Below are 18276 nucleotides of genomic sequence, written 5' to 3' on the forward strand. Positions count from 1 at the left end.
TGAAGGTTCTTTTGAACAACCATAGGGTCATTTTGGGCTTCCTAGGCTCTCAGACGAGCAGACAAAGGAGTTATATTGCCCCAGGGGTCCTTGATCTTGTGTACTCTGAGGCAGTAGGGTTTCTGCTGCATTTTGGAGTAGGAATGCTGATGCTCAGTGAAACTCAAAGGATTTACTGGAACAACTCCTGGTGCTTCCATGCTCATTGATAACTGTTTTGACTGTTGCCTGTTTGCAGACAAATTTCAAATCTGTTCTTTCTAGCTCTGATGTTGGCACCAAAATAGCTCTATTTAATGCTGATCAGAGGTGCTTATGATTGATGTGAAAAGTAGAGAATGACCTTATATATATTAAGATTTGTATTTTGAGCTCTATTTATTCAGTTTTAGTTCTTTTTTCTATGAATTTTATGTTAGATACTATAAAAATAGAAAAGAGAGATGGAGAATTTAAGAATAGGAAGACCTATTCTCAAAGATATTCCAATTTCCCGCTCCATGTAATTTCTAAACATTATCTTAAATTATGTAAATAAAAATACCTTTCACACGAAAAATGCACACACATGTATGTATACATATGTATATGTATATATGTCAGAAATAGCAAAAAGATATTAAGCATGATATCAGTGCCCTCCTTTACCTGACTGTTGTCTCCCCACCAGGAGTTTCTCCAGGCTGTCCCCACTGGATAGTTTATACCACCCGCAAAATGATTTCACCAAATCCACTCGATTACTTCTTGTGTCTGTGCCTAGAAAGTTCTCCCTGATGTCATGTTCCACTGTTTACACCCAACTTTTTGTGCTGAACTCATCATAAAATCATGAGTTTGTTTTCCTCTTTAGACTTACCCAGATAAAGGATTGTGCTTTTTTAAAAAAAATCGTTTGAAGCCATAGCATCTAGCATAGTGGCTGATACACAAGAGGTTTCAATGAATGAATTACATGTGTAGTTAATTAATTATTATTGTTTCTGCTTTTATTTATCCCTTTAAAGGAATGAGTGGAAAAACCAATGATTGTAAATACTTTTTAGCAGTCAAAAATATATCCGGAGGAATGTAGAGGCCACCTTAGAGAGGTAGAAAGTTATAGAATTAAGTTTATGGTAAAAGGATTTCAGGAAAGCCTTGTAATTTTATCACTGATTTGAATTGGTGTATACTTATGAAGAACTTATGTTCAATTTCAGATTGCAGAGGAGGGATCCACCATTTCATGTGTGGTGGAGCGAACCAGAGGAGCTCTGGACTATGTGCATGTTTTTTACACCATCTCACAGATCGAATCTGATGGTGTTAATTACCTTGTTGATGATTTTGCTAATGCCAGTGGAACTATCACATTCCTTCCTTGGCAGAGATCAGAGGTAAACTCTACCTTCTCTGTTTCTTTGAAAGCCTCCTGGAAAGCTTTTCCTGATCTGTTTGTTCTGTAATTTATTTGCAGCTTCCTGCTTTTTAAGCAATTTAGAATATTTAGACAATTAGTTATATATCATGGCATAAAATATTTTTGTATTTATTTCTGCAGTGAAAAATTAAGGATGTTAAATAATGTTGGTTATATCTGTTCTTTAATCTCAATATAATAAAAGTGGTATAGCTTGAAGATTTATCATTGTGGGTTTTTGGTTATTACTGATAAAATGAGAAACTGCAGAATTCTTAATGGTACTCTTCTGGTCAGCCAAGAGGAATTCCTAAAACTGTAATATTTTATTTTTAAATTTGGAAAAAATAGGTAATTTTTCTTTGTTTTGAAAGTACAAGCGATCACCAGTTTTATCAGAAGCTTTCCATGAATTGTTGTCTGATTTCTGAATAGATGCTCCAGAAATAAGTGACACTTACTGTAAGTGAAATTGAGATGAGACCTTCTCCTATATAAATTTTTGTTACATTATAATATAAAATGTCTGATAGGTTGGAATATTCATACCAGTATAATTTTTCTTTAGAAATGTAAATAGTTTATAGGTCATCAGGGATAAATAGTAAAATAACTTAAGACTTGCAAATATCTTTGAAGACATTTCTAAGGGACTTAGGCGTTGATTGGATGAAAAAGATAAAATTAGGAAAAATTTAAAATATCCTTAAGATTTAAAGAGTTCAAGCTAAAGAAGAGTGATCAAATCTCTATAATTTGGGGTAAGAAGGAAACAAATAACTTATAACAGAAGTTCCCAATAGCAGTCTGTAAATAAGAGGCATGATAAATGTTTTACTGGTCTTTGGTAAAATGAGGAAAATTAGGACAATGAGTAAGTTTTCATAAGGCTGAAATTATTCCATTTAAAGGACTATAATTTATTCTGATCCTGTCTTTTTCACTTCTTTTTTGGATTTAAATTGCTATTTCTTTTATCAAGTAACAGTGATGGTATGTGATAACTTTTTAATGTTCCCACTTGGAAAACAGAGTTGATCCTCAAAATTTTCCCCTGGAAAATTTACCCTCTATGAAATAAAAATATAACTGGGAACCACTGTTTTATAAAGAGTATTCATATATATTTTGGAAGAGCTAAGAGTTAATAAAAGTTTGGTCAGGAAAATAGTCATCAACGCTCCTGTCAAGATTTATTTAAAATATTATCTTCTGTCATTTTAAAATTTCTTTAAAACTAATTGACCTTTAAAGCAACAATAACATTGAATACGGGGGTTGGTTTATAGCGCTGTGCCTGCTGGATCTACACTAGCTTCTCAGTCTTACTAAGCCAGAGACTGGATACTGAGGTGTCTGCTGATGCTCCGTGACTATGCTTTACAGCACAGACAGCAGTCAGGTGACCTCCACTTTGCTATTGCCTTCCAGATGTCTGGGGAGTACATTTAATTAAATACACTTAAATCACATCTAGAAACCTAGCGGCAAGACAGTCTGGGAAGAGTGTGTGTGTGTGTGTGTGTGTGTGTGTGTGTGTGTTTTGCTACAGTACAGGAATGTATACTGGAAATGTGTTTTTCAAGTGTTTTTAAATGGCCCGTTAGTTATGAAATCAATTTAGTGAGTTATGAGAAAGGTTTTCAAAAGAGAATAGAAAATAGCAGTGTATAACATATAGTAAAGGTAAATACTGTTTTGTGTACTGAGTCACCATGTGAGATACATTTATACCTTGATAGGGTCTTCAGTTTCAAACTCTTCATTTCACTAATTGAATTGAGCGAGTACTTTGGTATGCTTCAATACTTTAAAAATATTAATTGCTTCATTTTTAATGTATATCTTGATATTTTGGTATTGCTTTTCATAGCAACATTTGTCAGCTTACTTTCTAGGGGCAAGATTTTTTTTTTTTTTTTTTTTTTTTTCTTTTTGCGGTATGCGGGCCTCTCACTGTTGTGGCCTCTCCCGTTGCGGAGCACAGGCTCCGGATGCGCAGGCCCAGCGGCCATGGCTCACGGGCCCAGCCGCTCCGCGGCACATGGGATCCTCCCAGACCGGGGCACGAACCCGTATCCCCTGCATCGGCAGGCGGACTCTTAACCACTGCGCCACCAGGGAGGCCCAGGGGCAAGATATTTTAAATCTTCAGACCGCTATTGTTCCCTTTTAGTTCAAAACTAATGACAAGATTTGGGTAGAAGTGTCATTTTTATACTTTGAGCACATTGGCCATGCCATGTATTACTTTATTAATTAAAATTTTGATTAAATTCAGATTCTGTCTTGGGCCTACATTAAAAACTACATTAAAAAAAAAAAGTTCTTCAGATGCTTTTAGGCCTAATGACTAGTGTTTTGGAGATTGCATTTGGAGTTACAGTTTGTTTTCAGACTGTTGTCACCCTCCTTTCTGGAAGACACCAGGAAATCATACATCATTCCTTCCTGTCCCTCACTCCCAATGCTGAGTCTTTAAGGCCTTGGTCTTCTATTTCCAGAACAAATTAAAATCCATCCATTTTTCCTCATCTCCATTGTCACTGAATTAGTTCAGTACCTCATTAATTCTGGTCAGTCACCTCCTAACTCAGCACCTTGCGTCCTTTCTTGCTCTGTCCACTCTGTTTACATTCTGCCATGGTATTGATTCTAAAATGGAATTCTCATTTTGTCAGTCCCCTGCTTATGATTCTTCCATTTTCCTTTACTCTCTATGGAATGAAGTTCATTTTTTTAATGATAGCATGAACGGTCCCTATGATCTTGACTCTTGTTTATCTGTCCAGACTTCTCTCCCACTCCAGCCTTAGTGGTCTAACTGTAGTTACCCAGGTGTCTTATTCTTTCATGCTGTTGTTTCTTTTACTTGAAATATCCTTCCTCATTATTACTCATAACTACAACTAATTCATTAAAACTTGCTTCAGACTTGTCTGTTGTAAAACCTTTACCAGATAGAGCTGATTGTTTTGTTCTCAGTTTACTTTGTACATAAGTCTATTATGACATTTTTGCATTGCATTTTAAATGTTTTTCCACAGATCTCTCTCCTACAGAAGACAGTGAGTCTCTTAGCAACTGGGACCATTTCTAGCCCTGGCACATTGTAGATGTCAAAACATGCTTGTTCAGTTAATAAAAGAAGGTGGAATGGTTTTTTTCACTTCAAATTTTGACTTATATATTGTAGAGCATGGCTGAGTTATTGCTACTTCCTTTCCTAATGTTTTTTGAGCAGTTTGTGTATGCCAGACTTATAGGGCTCATTTTGGATCTGTTTTCTAGCATTTATTGTGGATCTGTTTTCTAGCATGCAGCTGCTAGGTATGTCAGGCTTTCCTTAGGCCAGAACTAGACATGGATACATTGTCCTTTCCTATTGCCTTACCACATTCTATCAGATAACGTGCAGTTCCTTAACCAGGAACTCTATACGTGAGGTTGGTAATACCACCGTCTTTGGTACAAAGAATATATGATACTATATTGATATATCAATGTATAATATATGGTATGATATTAATACATGACTAGGATATTTTTATACAGAAAGTATTACTCCTCAGCACCCATTATTGATTAAAGAATTACTTTCTCAGATCTCTCTCTCTCTTTCTCTCTCGCTCTCTATTTTTATGTCTAAGTTTGTGTAGAAATCTGTCATGTTAAAAAGTAACTTTGTTTGGCTGCTTTATTTTCTTCTGATAAGTGGCAAATAATTTCTACATGCCTCATTGCTTAATGCCTTTGGATTTTTATATTTATAGGTCCTGAATATTTATGTCCTTGATGATGATATTCCGGAGCTTGATGAGTATTTCCGTGTGACATTGGTTTCTGCGGTTCCTGGAGATGGGAAACTAGGTTCAACTCCCACCAGTGGTGCAAGCATAGACCCTGAAAAGGAAACAACAGATATCACCATCAAAGCTAGTGATCATCCATATGGTAACCAAGCCCTTTTGCAAGAATAATCCTCTCTTCTCTGGGTGTACTTGATCTCGCTAAGGGTTTAAGGGACTTCTGCAAATGATTGAAGTAGAACTCCTTCGGATGCTCTAACTTCCAAGCTCTTGGAACTTCTAAGCTGCCATTTTGAGGGACAGTGCTTGTGAAAAAAATATAGGGATCGATTTCTAAAGTTTAATAATATATTTTGAAAAGTATTTTTAAATGCAGGATTATTTTAAATGAAAAAAGTATTTTTATTCATGGTAATCAAATTTTTTTTAATTTTGAAAATTGTCCTACTGTGATATGTTAACACCTAATTGGAATACTTTGTAATTTATATTTTATTTAACTTCAAGAAGTAGCATTATCACTGTCTGTTTATATTAGTTTCTTTTTGTCTTAGGCTGAAAAGTGATAATTTTCTTAATTGAGAAACTATCATAGATGTCTGTCATAATAAGTTGAGACTGTTTTCTGCATTGAAAAGTAATAGTTCTTTTGTAGGAATAAAGCAAGACCATCCAATAAAAGATATGTGAAGGAAACCTGGGAAGTTCTTCAACTCTGATTTTCATACTTAAATTTTCAAAAAAGCGTGTTGCAAATCCTTTAGGGTGCCATTAATTTTGTTCTGCTATAAATTTAAGGATGAATTCTGGAGAGTCAAATATGAGTAAATGTTTGATAATAATATTTTAAAACTCCATCACTATTCTTTTTATTGATGCTTCCATTAAAAAAAGCTTTCTTTGGGTAGAGACAAGGAAAATTAGCATTTTAATTTTTAACATCTTGAAAACTTACTAACATATTCTGTCAAAAGCATGTTAGTCAAATCTTCACTCAAGTCTTTTCTAAATGAGAGCCCTCTGAATTTTATCCTGGTGATCAAAATAATTGTGTAAGGTTGTTTCAAGTGAATAAGAGATTCTTCCACAGATAATTGGGGCAAGAATGCCCTGCTTCTCTTTGTATCTGCCAGGCTTGCTACAGTTCTCCACTGGGCTGCCTCCCCAGCCTGAGGACACAATGACCCTGCCCGCAAGTAGTGTTCCACACATCACCGTGCAGGAGGAAGATGGAGAAGTTAGGTTGCTGGTCGTCCGTGCTCAAGGGCTTCTGGGGAGGGTTATGGCGGAATATAGAACAGTATCACTGACAGCATTCAGTCCTGAGGACTACCAGGTAAATCACTTAATCCTTTTGAAGCAGTATTTATGCTCATAAAACAGACCCAGTCCTCTTGGGGGTTTGGAAGGGACTTGGCACTGTACCTGGAACTTACTAAACAAGGAAAAGAAGCATTGATGGCTTTTTAGCCTTCAAATTTCTGTGAATTAAAGTATTTCAGTCCACTAAAGCCTGACACTTAAATAGCTGTCATATTGATTTCTCTTGTACCTTATATTTGTCATAGGCTTCATTTGTATTATTTATTTTAAGTTATAGGTTTTAATCATATATATTTAAAATTATGTTTCTTACACATTTTAAATCCTCTTGTCTGTGTCCACTGAACAACTCCAAAATTGTAAAAATATTATCTGTCTATGTCATTTCAATTTTATTTTTTTTTCTCCAAATGAGAACCAGTGTGGTACTGGCAAAAAAACCAAACCAAAACAAAACAAAAAACCTGGAATTTGAAACTGGGCAGAACTGGGTTTAAATTGACCTTCTAAATGTGTGGCCTTGGGAGACTCAGTCTTTCCTGACCTCAGTTTCCTTATTTGTAAGGGAGAGATAATATTTGCTGGGCTGGGCCACTCTGAGGATTGATGGCATTTTAAGTGTCACGTATAGTACATGGAACATATATAGTAACCCTCAATAACTGTTGCCTAGTTGTATTATCACCAATACTCATATTAAGTGAATGCTCATAATTTCTTCTCAGCTATACTTCTCAGGAAGTATTTTATATCCTTCAACATTTGTTTTCCCAAAGAATCTTTTTCCTTAAATTTAATATTAGTTTTCTTGATTTTCCTCTTATTCCTAATAAGACCTGTACAAGGGTGTAGTCTTCAGTAATTTGTACATACTTTTTCTCCCAAACCCCAGAAAACTTGGCTAATTGAATTCAATTAATTTTGGCTGTATTGCAGTTAGCAGAGTTTTCTTTGCTAACTGCAAGAAGATGATTTCTTCTTTCTCAAACGCTTTTATTGGGCAAGTTATATTTCTCTTGCCCTGACATTTATTTTGTCTTTAGTTTGGTATGTAGTATACTCCATAGGGCATCTCATCTTGGCTTAGTATTGTCTTCTCTGTGTTCTGTTAAAGAAATACTTTAGTCCTTATATTGATGGTCTTTTTAAAGTTTTTTTTAGCTTTATTGAGGTATAATTGACGAATAAAAATTATATGTATTTAAGATGTACAACTTAATATTTTGATACACATATATATTGTGAAATGATTACCACAATAAGCTAATTAACATATCCATCACCTCACATAGATATAATTTTCTTTCCCTCCCTTCCTTCTTTCTTTCCTTCCTTCCTTTCTCTCTTTCTTTCAAGATGCTTAAAATCTACTCTCTTAGCAGATTTCAAGTGTACAATATAGTATTGCTCCAGAACTTACCTTGCATAACTGAAACTTTGCATCCGTTGATAACTTCTTATTTTCCCCTTCTTCCAGTTCCTGGCAAGCACCCTTCTAGTCTAGTTTCTGCTTCTATGAGTTTGACTGTTTTAGGTTCCACGTATTATTGGATCATGAAGTATTTGTCTTTCTGTGTCTGGCTTGTTTTACTTAGCATGGTGTTCTTCAGGTTCGTCCCTGTTGTTGCATATGACAGGATTTCCTTTTTCTATTTTTTAAGGCTGAATAATATTCTGTTCTATCTATCTACTATCTAATTTTCTTCATTCATCTGCTGAAAGACATTTAGGTTGTTTTCATATCTTGGCTACTGTGAATAATGCTTCAGTGAACATGGGAATGCGGATATCTCTTCAACATAGTGAATTCATTTCCTTTGGATATATATCCAGGAATGGAATTACTAGATCATATGACGGTTCTGTTTTTAAGTTTTTGTGGACCCTCTGTGCCATTTTCTATAATTGCTATATGAATTTGCATTCCTACCAACAGTGTACAAGCATTTCCTTTTCTCCACATCCTTTCCAATACTTGTCATCTCTTGTCTTTTTAACAGTATTCCTTCTAACAGGTGTGAGGTGATATCTCATTGTGCTTTTGATTTGCATTTCCATGATGATTAGTGATGATTTGCACCTTTTCATATAGCTGTAGCCCATTTGTACGTCATCTTTTGAGAAATGTCTATTCAGGTCCTTTATTCATTAAAAAAATTTTTAAAAAATTTTATATGATTTTTAAAGGTTATGTTTCATTTACAGTTATTATAAAATATTGGCTATATTCTACATGTTGTACAGTACATCCTTGAGCCTATCTTACACCCCATAGTACCTCCCACTCCCTCAACACTACATTGCCTCACTACCCCACTGGTAACCATACTTTGTTCTCTATATCTGTGAGTCTGCTTCCTTTTTCTTTTCTTTTTTATTTATCTATCTATCTATCTATTTATTTATTTATTTATGGTACGCGGGCCTCTCACTGCTGTGGCCTCTCTCGTTGTGGAGCACAGGCTCTGGACACGCAGGCTCAGCGGCCACGGCTCACAGACCCAGCCACTCCGCGGCATGTGGGATCTTCCCGGACCGGGGCACGAACCCATGTCCCCTGCATCGGCAGGCAGACTCTCAACCACTGCGACACCAGGGAAGCCCCCTTTTTCTTATATTCACTAGTTTATTATGTTATTTAGATTCTACACATAGATAATATCATACAGTGTTTGTCCTTCTCTGTCTGACTTATTTCACTTAGCATAATGCCCTCTAAGTCCATCTGTGTTGCTACAGATGGCAAAATTTCATCCTTTTAATGGCTGAGTAATATTCCATTGTGTGTGTGTGTGTGTGTGTGTATATGTGTGTACATATATATATATATATATATATATATACCATAACTTCTTTATCCATCCATCTGTTGATGGACACTTAGGTTGCTTTCATATCTTGGCAATTATAAATAATGCTGCTATGAACGTTGGGGTGCATGTGTCTTTTCAAATTAGTGTTTTGGGTTTTTTTGGATATATATACTCAAGAATGGAATTGCTGTGTCATATGGTAGTTATATTTTTGGTTTTAGAGAAACCTCCATACTGTTTTCCACTGTGGCTGCACCAATTTACATTCTCACCAACAGTGTATGAGGCTTCCCTTTTCTCCACATCCTTGCCAACATTTGTTATTTGTGCTCTTTTTGATGATAGCCATTCTGACAGGTGTGAGATGACATCTCATTGTGGTTTTGATTTGTATTTCCCTGATGATTAGCTATGTTGAGCATCTTTTCATGTGCCTGTTGTCCATCTACATTTCCTCTTTGGAGAAATGTCTATTCAGTTCTTCTGCCCATTTTTTATTTGGGTTTTTTTGTTTTCATGTTGAGTTGTATGAACTCTTTATATATGTTGGATATTAATCCCTTGTTGGTCATATCATTTGCCAATATTTTCTCCCATTCAGTAGGTTGTCTTTACATTCTGTTGATGGTTTCCTTTGCTGTGCAAAAGCTTTGAAGTTTTATTAGGTCCCATTTGTTTACTTTTGCTTCCATTAGTCTATGTGTCTGTTTTTGTGCCAGTACCATACTGTTTTGATTACTGTAGCTTTGTAGTCTACTATGAAGTCAGGGAGTTTGATTCCTCCAGCTCTGTCCTCAGGATTGTTTTGGCTATTCAGTCTTTTGTGTTTCATACAAATTTTAAAATTATTTGTTCTAGTTCTGTGAAAAATGACATTAAGGGACTTCCCTGGCAGTCCAGTGGTTAAAACTTCACCTTCCAATGCAGGGGGTGCAGGTTGATCCCTGGTTGGGGAGCTAAGATCCCACATGCCTCGTGGCCAAAAAACCAAAACTTAAAACAGAAGCAATATTGTAACAAATTCAATAAAGACTCTAAAAAAAATGGTCCACATCAAAAAAAGCTTTAAAAAATGACATTAATATTTTGATAGGGATTGCATTGAATCTGTAGATTGCCTTGGGTAGTATGGTCATTTCAGCAATACTGATTCTTCCAATTTAAGAACACAGTATATCTTTCCATCTGTTTGTGTCGTCTTCAGTTTCTTTCATCATCATCGTATATTTTCGGAGTACAAGTCTTTTACTTCCCTAGGTAGGTTTAGTCCTAGGTATTTTATTCTTTTTGACGCTATTGTAAATGTGACTGTTTCCTTAATTTCTCTGATACTTTGTTGTTAATGTATAGAAATGCAACAGATTTCTGTATATTAATTTTGTATCCTGCAACTTTACCAGATTCATTGATGAGCTCTAGTAGTTTCCTGGTGGTCTCTTTAGGATTTTCTATGTATAGTATCATGTTGTCTGCAAACAGTGACAGTTTTACTTCTTTCTTTCCAATTTGGATTCCTTTTATTTTTTTTCTTGTCTGACTGCTGTGTCTAGGACTTCCAATACTATGTTGAATTAAAGTGGCGAGAGTGGGTATCCTTGTCTTGTTCCTGATCTTAGAAGAAATGCTTTCAGCTTTTTACCATTGAGTATGTTGTTAGCTGTGGGTTTGTCATATATGGCCATCCCCAATCTCCAGTTGGATTATCATTTTCTTTAATAACTAAAACAAAATGAAAGAAACAAAAAAATCTATATATATATCCTTCATGACTGTCAGAAAGCTAATACCCTTGGAGATGTTTCTGAGAATTTTCAGGCCATGGGTTGCAGAATGGATGTTGTGTTAGCAGGTATGAAAACAACATGAATCTCATTGTACATCTCTATTAGAGCTCTTGTGACCAGGTGCATTGTCAATGAGCAGTAATATTCTGAAAGGAATATTTTTTTCTGAGAAGTAGGTCTCCACAGTAGGCTTAAATATTTAGTAAACCATGTTGTTAATAGAAGTGCTGTCATCTAGGCTTTGTTGTTCCACTTACAGAGCACAGGTGTAGTAGATTTAGCATAATTCGTAAGGGCCCTAGGATTTTTGGAATGGTAAATGAGCATTGGCTTCAACTTACGGTCACCAGCTGCATTATTAGCCCCTGATAAGAAAGTTAGCCTGTCTTTTGAGGCTTTGAATCCTGCCATTGAATTCTCCTGTCTAGTTATGAAAGTCCTAGATGGCGTTTTCTTCCAATATAACACTGTTTTAACTACATTGAAAATCTCTTGTTTAGTGCAGCCGCCTTCATTCATTATCTTAGCTAGATCTCCTGGATAACTTGCTGAAGCTTCTATGTCAGCACTTGGTGTTTCATCTTGTACTTATGTGTTATAGAGATGGCATCTTCCCATCAACCTTATGAACTAACCTCTGCTAGCTTCAAACTTTTCTTCTGCAGCTTCCTTACCTCTCTCAGCGTTTATGGAACTGAAGAGAGTTAGGGCCTTGCTGTGGATTAGGCTTTGGCCTAAGGGAATGTTGTGACTGGTTTGATTTTCTATATAACTACTAAAACTCTCCATATCATCAGTAAAGCTGTTTTGTTTTCTTATCATTCATGAGTTCACTGGAGTAGCACTTTTAATTTCCTTCAAGAACTTTTCCATTGCATTTAAAACTTAGCTAACTGTTTGGCTCAAGAGGTGTAGGTTTTGGCCTGTCTTGGCTTTTGACATGCCTTTCTTACTAAGCTTAATAATTATTTCTAGCTTCTGATTTAAAGTGAGAGACATGTGACTCTCCCTTCCACTTGAACACTTAGAGGTCATTGTAGGGTTACTGATCAGCCTAATTTCAATATTGTTGTATCTAAGGGAATAGGAGGCCCCAGAAGAGGGAGAGAGATGGGGGAATGGCTAGTCAGTGGAGCAGTCAGAGAGCACACACAATTATTAAATTAGCTGTCTTATATGGGTGTAGTTCCCTGTGCCCCAAAACAATTACAATAGTAACATCAAAGATCACTGATCACAGATCACTGTTAACAAATATAACAATTAGGAAAAAGTTTGAAATATTGTGAGAATTACCAAAATGTGACACAGAGACAAGAAGTGAGGGAATGCTATTGGAAAACATGGAACCAATAAACTTGCTCTACGCAGGGTCGCTAAAACCTTTAATTTGTAAAAAATACAATATCTGCAAGGTGAAATAAGGCGAAGTGCAATGAAATAAGTTTTGCCTGTAGAAATTTGGAAGTTGGGAACATATACATGACATTAGAAGCCTAGAATATGGTAGCCTTGTCTAGAGATAGGGTCTAGAGGGAATCTGATGAAAAATAGTTTTTCCAGGTCCTAGGAGAATGTTAAAATTCAAAGAACACAAAGATGAGCTAAAAAGGTAGGAAAAATAGGAAATGTGGTATCACGGAATACCAGAGAGAGAGGGAGTGGCCAATTGTGTAAGATATTGCTAATGTCAAATAATATGGTTTCCTAAGACAGTCAAATGTTATTTCTGCTGTTAAGATTTGTAGAATTACTCCTTTGATGACTGCACTGTAGGCAGGGTTAATTACTTTTTTTTCTTGAGCTGCTGTGTGTCTTTTATAGCAGTTGTTTTCTATCCTGTGCTTAATACTCCTTAGGGAATGTTTTCATGGAGATACAGATATGACTTGGCTGTTTTTGAATCCCAAGCATCTAAAATGGTACAACGCACATACTATGTGTTTGAAAATATTGAAAAAAATTAGTAAGTGAGTGATTAAATGCATTGGTACTTGGGCTCCTCAGTTTAGCTTTAGGATCATTAATTGCTCCGCAGGATGAAATATAGTTGTCCACAAAAGCTAACCCTAGAAAAAATTTAAACATCTTTATTTATTCTCATGACTTGAGGGGAAAATGCTTATATTAGATAGTGGGAGAAAAAGGGCCTTAAGACTTTGAAAAACTACTTTTCTAGTAGCTATGAACTTTTCTGATGGGAGATTTGTATCGTGAATTGCAATTGTGATATAATCAAGGAAAGATTAATGCCCAGTGGATTGATACTTATTATTGCTATAGGGGAAATTTTTGGAATGAAAATACGATTATTATTATGCAGTGAGTATTTAAATTACTCAATGACATAAACCGAATAGTTCTCAATATACTTAATCAAAAGAATTCCATGCATCTCATTGACTTAATTCTTTAGGAATTTGTGGATGTCACCTATTCAGATTTCTCATTTGCCTTAACAATTTTTTTTTGATGAATAGGAAAATAAGAGAGATAAAAATCCATCAGCTTTATTTAGTTTGAGGATATTTGTTTAGAATTCATATTGAACACTATTCATATCCACTTAAATGTTTTCAATTTTATATTTTACTTTATCTGTTTCAGTATTTATAACAATTTGGGATATAGTAAACATTCTTATTTTACACATTCACATACAGAATAATTATAATCTAATGGATAAATCTTTTATTTATATTTCAGAGTGTTGCTGGTACCTTAGAATTTCAACCAGGAGAAAGATTTAAGTACATTTCTGTTAACATCACTGATAATTCTATTCCTGAATTGGAAAAATCCTTTAAAGTTGAGTTGTTAAACTTGGAGGGAGGAGGTAAGACTCAAAAATTTCAAATATTTACTTGTACACTCACCATGGTGGTAGTAGATTCTATTAAGGAAATAGGTTCTTTTGAATTAACCTATTGTGCTGGTTTTCACCCTTTCATTACCCATTGGTCTTTTCCTAAAGTAGATGTGCTTTTACAATTATATAATTTAATTATGCTGAATCACCAAATTATAGCTATCATTCAGAGTAGGTGCCTCTAAAATCACCTCTCTACCTTCTTCCTTATTTCAATTTTCACAGTAGCTCCTTTAGAGCTACCTCCAGCTGTAGAACAGGTCAAAGTTAATCTCTTCAGATAATCCATTATGAGGTGATTATCAATAAAACAGGTTAATAATACCTTACTCTCAATTCTGTAATGCCGAAAACTCTGATTATCACAGATTTTTGGAGTCAAAAATCCACTTTGTGGCAAAACTCATCTGTATTGAAGAGAGGCTACTTATAATCTTTATTTATCCCACTTAGATTAACTATATACGTTTCTTTGCAGAAGTATCGCTGTGTTTGATTATCAGGTGCTACTGGGGGTGTTACAGTACACATGAGATGTGTACCATATTACCTTTATAAATGTAAGAATTTGGGAGTTGGTATGGTATTCATCAGGTCAGTCTCTTCCATTACAAAAGCTGGTATTATTAGCTTATTATTATTTTTATGTTTTGATGAAGAAAGTCATAGTACTGAATAAGCCATCCAAAGGGAGAAATTGGGTAAGACAGAAATACTAAGATTGTCTTTTAGTATGCAGTGAGACTTTGGGGAAGTATGACAAAATTTTCCCATGTTTCCCTTCCTTGTTTTCCCAAAGCCCAGGTGGCAGCAAAGGAGGACAAGCCAGGGAAATGATTAAACAGTGCCACAGCTTGGCTGACTACATAAAACAGTGAAAGTATGCTGGACAGCCTGCTGGGCTGGTGTCATGTAACAATACCAGCTTTGCTTGTCTTCTAGAGACAAGTCCTTTCATTTCCAAATCATTATTTTCATGAAACGACTTCATTAATCAGAGGTCACTATAAAGTATTTGAAGAATTGTTCTTTGTATTACTTATAGCTAAAAATACTTGTGTAATAGAGAAACTGTTAGTGAGTATTACCTAATATTGATTAATAAGGAGCATCAAATATTCTTCAGAAATGATATTTGTGATCATAGTGATACTTGTGATTTTATATAGAAACTTCTATATCTCTAGAATATGCATCGTTATGTATTAATTGGGCATGAGTACTCATTTGAAAACCAGTCTTGCACCTTAAGTGGGCAATACTGGCAGAGAAGCTGATCCTCCCCCGCCCCCTTTGAGTGCGGATTGGAGGTAGAGGAATCTAGACGCTGGCCTCCATTCCGCCAGTCGTAGCTGGGACTGCCTAAGAGGTGAAATAGCTTGTAGAGCTAAATTCTTTTGAGGATCAAAGGAGAAACCCTTATTCCTCACTGTTTTGCCTATAATACTAATTCTACATATGATAGCCACCTGAGTAGATGTTTTATGCTAGCCAGGGTACATTGCTGTTAAATTTCACCCCTCTTCCTCACAACTTCTGGTTAATATGGAAGCCAAGCCATGCACTGGATAGTCCCTGAAATCCATTTTGCCTCTTATGTCTCTAAGATCATTTCAGGTTTTGAGTGCCATAAATTCTCATATATATCCCAGTCCTTTGGAGGGGAAACACAGAAGAGCAGGGCAGATCTTAGACTGGCCTGTCAATCAAGGATACTGGTAGAAGCACATAGGTGTGGATGTGGTCTTGCTACTCTTACTCCTTTTCCACTGCTGCCATCGCTGCCCTTCCTGTCTTCTTTGTTTTCAAATATTTGGCAAAATAATGGTTGGCTTGTGAGATGTAGTGGAAGTAAAGTTAGAATCATTTTCTCTTTATTATAGTCTTTATATATTGCCAGGGTATTTCATTTTCTACAATATTATTTATTTGATCTTTACAGTAGTTTTGCAAAAGGCAGCAGGCACGTTTCATAGGTGAGAAAAGTGAGGTACCAGGAGGTTTAGTGACTTGCTAAAGGTTTTACAACTGCTGTGTCTCACAGCCAGGGCTGAAGCCAAGGTTTTTAGGCTGCTTGTCCAGGGTTCTTTGAGAAATGTCAGTGGCAAAAGGGTGATCAAGCCTGAGAATGGTACATATGGTGGGAATTTAAGTGTGTGGTTGAAGGGAAATGTTAGATGCCTTTCCCTAATTTTGAATTGGTGGTTGTAAGTGGTAAGGTGACTGTCAAAGGTATATAGAACTAAGTGTAAGCTGATACATGCACGCAGATGTTTAAAACATATTTAAAATGTTAAAAACAATTTACACTGTTGTAAAGTGAAAATTTAAAAATAAAACTAGTTAAATTGGCAGAAATGGGACATGCCAATTACAGCCTACATGGAATATTTCCTGAAGCTATGAATGAAAGTTTTATGTATTGGTAGCTTGACTAATGTTATACTATTACCACCTAATATGTTGTTTTTTTTTGTTTTTTGAAGAATGCATGTCTAATATTACTGTATTTTCCTCTTTGCTGGATATGTTTTAAGAGCTCTCAATTTTCTCATTGTGTCAACGTGTGTTGCGTGGGTTGTGTCTCTGTGTTTCTCCTTGTGAAGTGACTGAACTTTTTAGGGTTGATGGCAGTGGTAGTGGTGATGGGGACATGGAATTCTTCCTTCCAGCTATTCACAAACGTGGTAAGCAGCTGTTCCAAGGCCCTTTACTATTCTACATTTTAACTTTTCTTTTTAGAGACAAGAAAATTAACCATTTATTGATACCTACTACATGCAGGTCCTTTATGTATTTCATCTCATTAACCAGCACAACTTTATGAAGTATTATTTGTTCCATGTTATTGTCAGCCAGCTAGAAAGTGATCAAGTCACAATCAGGTCCTGTCTGCCTCCAAAGCCCAGACTCTCCTCCTCTCTGTGTGAACCTAATGCAGTTTCCTGATTCTAATTATAACAACTTTTGCTTAGTATCATTTACAAAGTGATTATTGAAAAAGATTTTACATTGCTTTGAGTACCTGAAAAAGAGATAAATAGAACATTTATACTTTCACGTAAAATGTATCACACTGATTTTCTTTATGAAAACAAATGGGTCTTTATATGTAACTTTTAATCAGAACAAATGGGAAAGAGAAATTAAGAAGAAAACAAATGGGGAGAATAAGTTGCCAGTTAATGGGCGGGAATATTGAAAAGAGGATGCCTTTTGAATTATATTCGTATACAAACATGATTCAGCTTTTTACCTCAAATATTTTTCATATTAAGGGAGAATACATAGAAATACTTGTTTTCTTTAGGGAGTACTCTTACTAACCCTCAAAAGGATTCCTGTTGAGGAATCCTCAAAACATTCCTTTTTCACCATGTCAGGTTTTATATTTTAGTTTCAGAACTCATGTTCCCACACCTGTCATTCCTGACTTCCATGTAATGCCTCATGTAACTTCTGTATTTAATTACTCTCCTAATTTTGGGATTGTTTATTTTCTAGTTCAAATCCATTAATACAACATAAAAGTTGAACCTACTTCTTAGGAAAACATTAAATACTTCTTTAGATCTTGGCATCTTTTTAGTTATAGGACTGGATGAGACCAGGGGAGGTAGATCTATAATATCATAATATGATGAAAATAGGCCTTAATTTTAATGCACATTTGGAAAGCAAGAATCTGTGCAGTCAGATTGATGAAAATCGTAGGGAAACTAGTATTTCATAAGGGTAAGAATCATTTTGGTTCACGTTCTTCTGAGGTTAGCAAAGGTCATGGGAGAATTTCCTCATATGCTCCATGTGGAAGAATGTTCTCTTTCATAGAAAAGAAAAAGAAAAACAAGTTTTCCTTATTCATCTTCAAGTGCTTATGCAGCACTTGTATATCACGTTAGTGCCCAGACAGAGGAAGGTCATAAAAGCATGAATATGTGTGGCAGCCATTTGTGTGTGCCTTTCTTTCTAAAGCAAATTAGAACATGCTCAGTGAATGGTACATCTCTTTTCAAAAAGTTGTTCCTTGCTTTTCCCTTTGGTTTGTAAATTACTGATTAACATTTTCTTCTGTTTGTTGGAACTTATCCATGCAGCCAGTCTAGGAGCGGCTTCCGAAATTCTAGTGACAATTGCAGCCTCAGACCATGCTCATGGTGTATTTGAATTTAGCCCTGAGTCACTCTTTGTCAGTGGAACTGAACCAGAAGATGGGTACAGCACTGTTATATTAAAAGTGAGTACGTTTTCCTCCAGTCCTAGACATTGCTTTTAA

At 35.6% G+C, this 18276-nt stretch overlaps 1 protein-coding gene across 1 annotated transcript in view; it reads left to right on the plus strand.

The window, feature by feature from the left end:
- The window catches only part of ADGRV1 (adhesion G protein-coupled receptor V1), a 525892-nt gene that overhangs the window by 60275 nt on the left and 447341 nt on the right, over positions 1 to 18276 (plus strand). The window contains exons 21-26 of the mRNA XM_060091810.1: positions 1203 to 1379; positions 5176 to 5356; positions 6345 to 6547; positions 13838 to 13967; positions 16607 to 16687; positions 18098 to 18237. Of these exons, the coding sequence (XP_059947793.1) occupies positions 1203 to 1379; positions 5176 to 5356; positions 6345 to 6547; positions 13838 to 13967; positions 16607 to 16687; positions 18098 to 18237 (912 nt within the window). The remainder of the gene's footprint in view (positions 1 to 1202; positions 1380 to 5175; positions 5357 to 6344; positions 6548 to 13837; positions 13968 to 16606; positions 16688 to 18097; positions 18238 to 18276) is intronic.

The sequence above is a fragment of the Mesoplodon densirostris genome, chromosome 3 (assembly GCF_025265405.1).
Source record: "Mesoplodon densirostris isolate mMesDen1 chromosome 3, mMesDen1 primary haplotype, whole genome shotgun sequence".
Classification (NCBI taxonomy): Eukaryota; Metazoa; Chordata; class Mammalia; order Artiodactyla; family Ziphiidae; genus Mesoplodon; species Mesoplodon densirostris.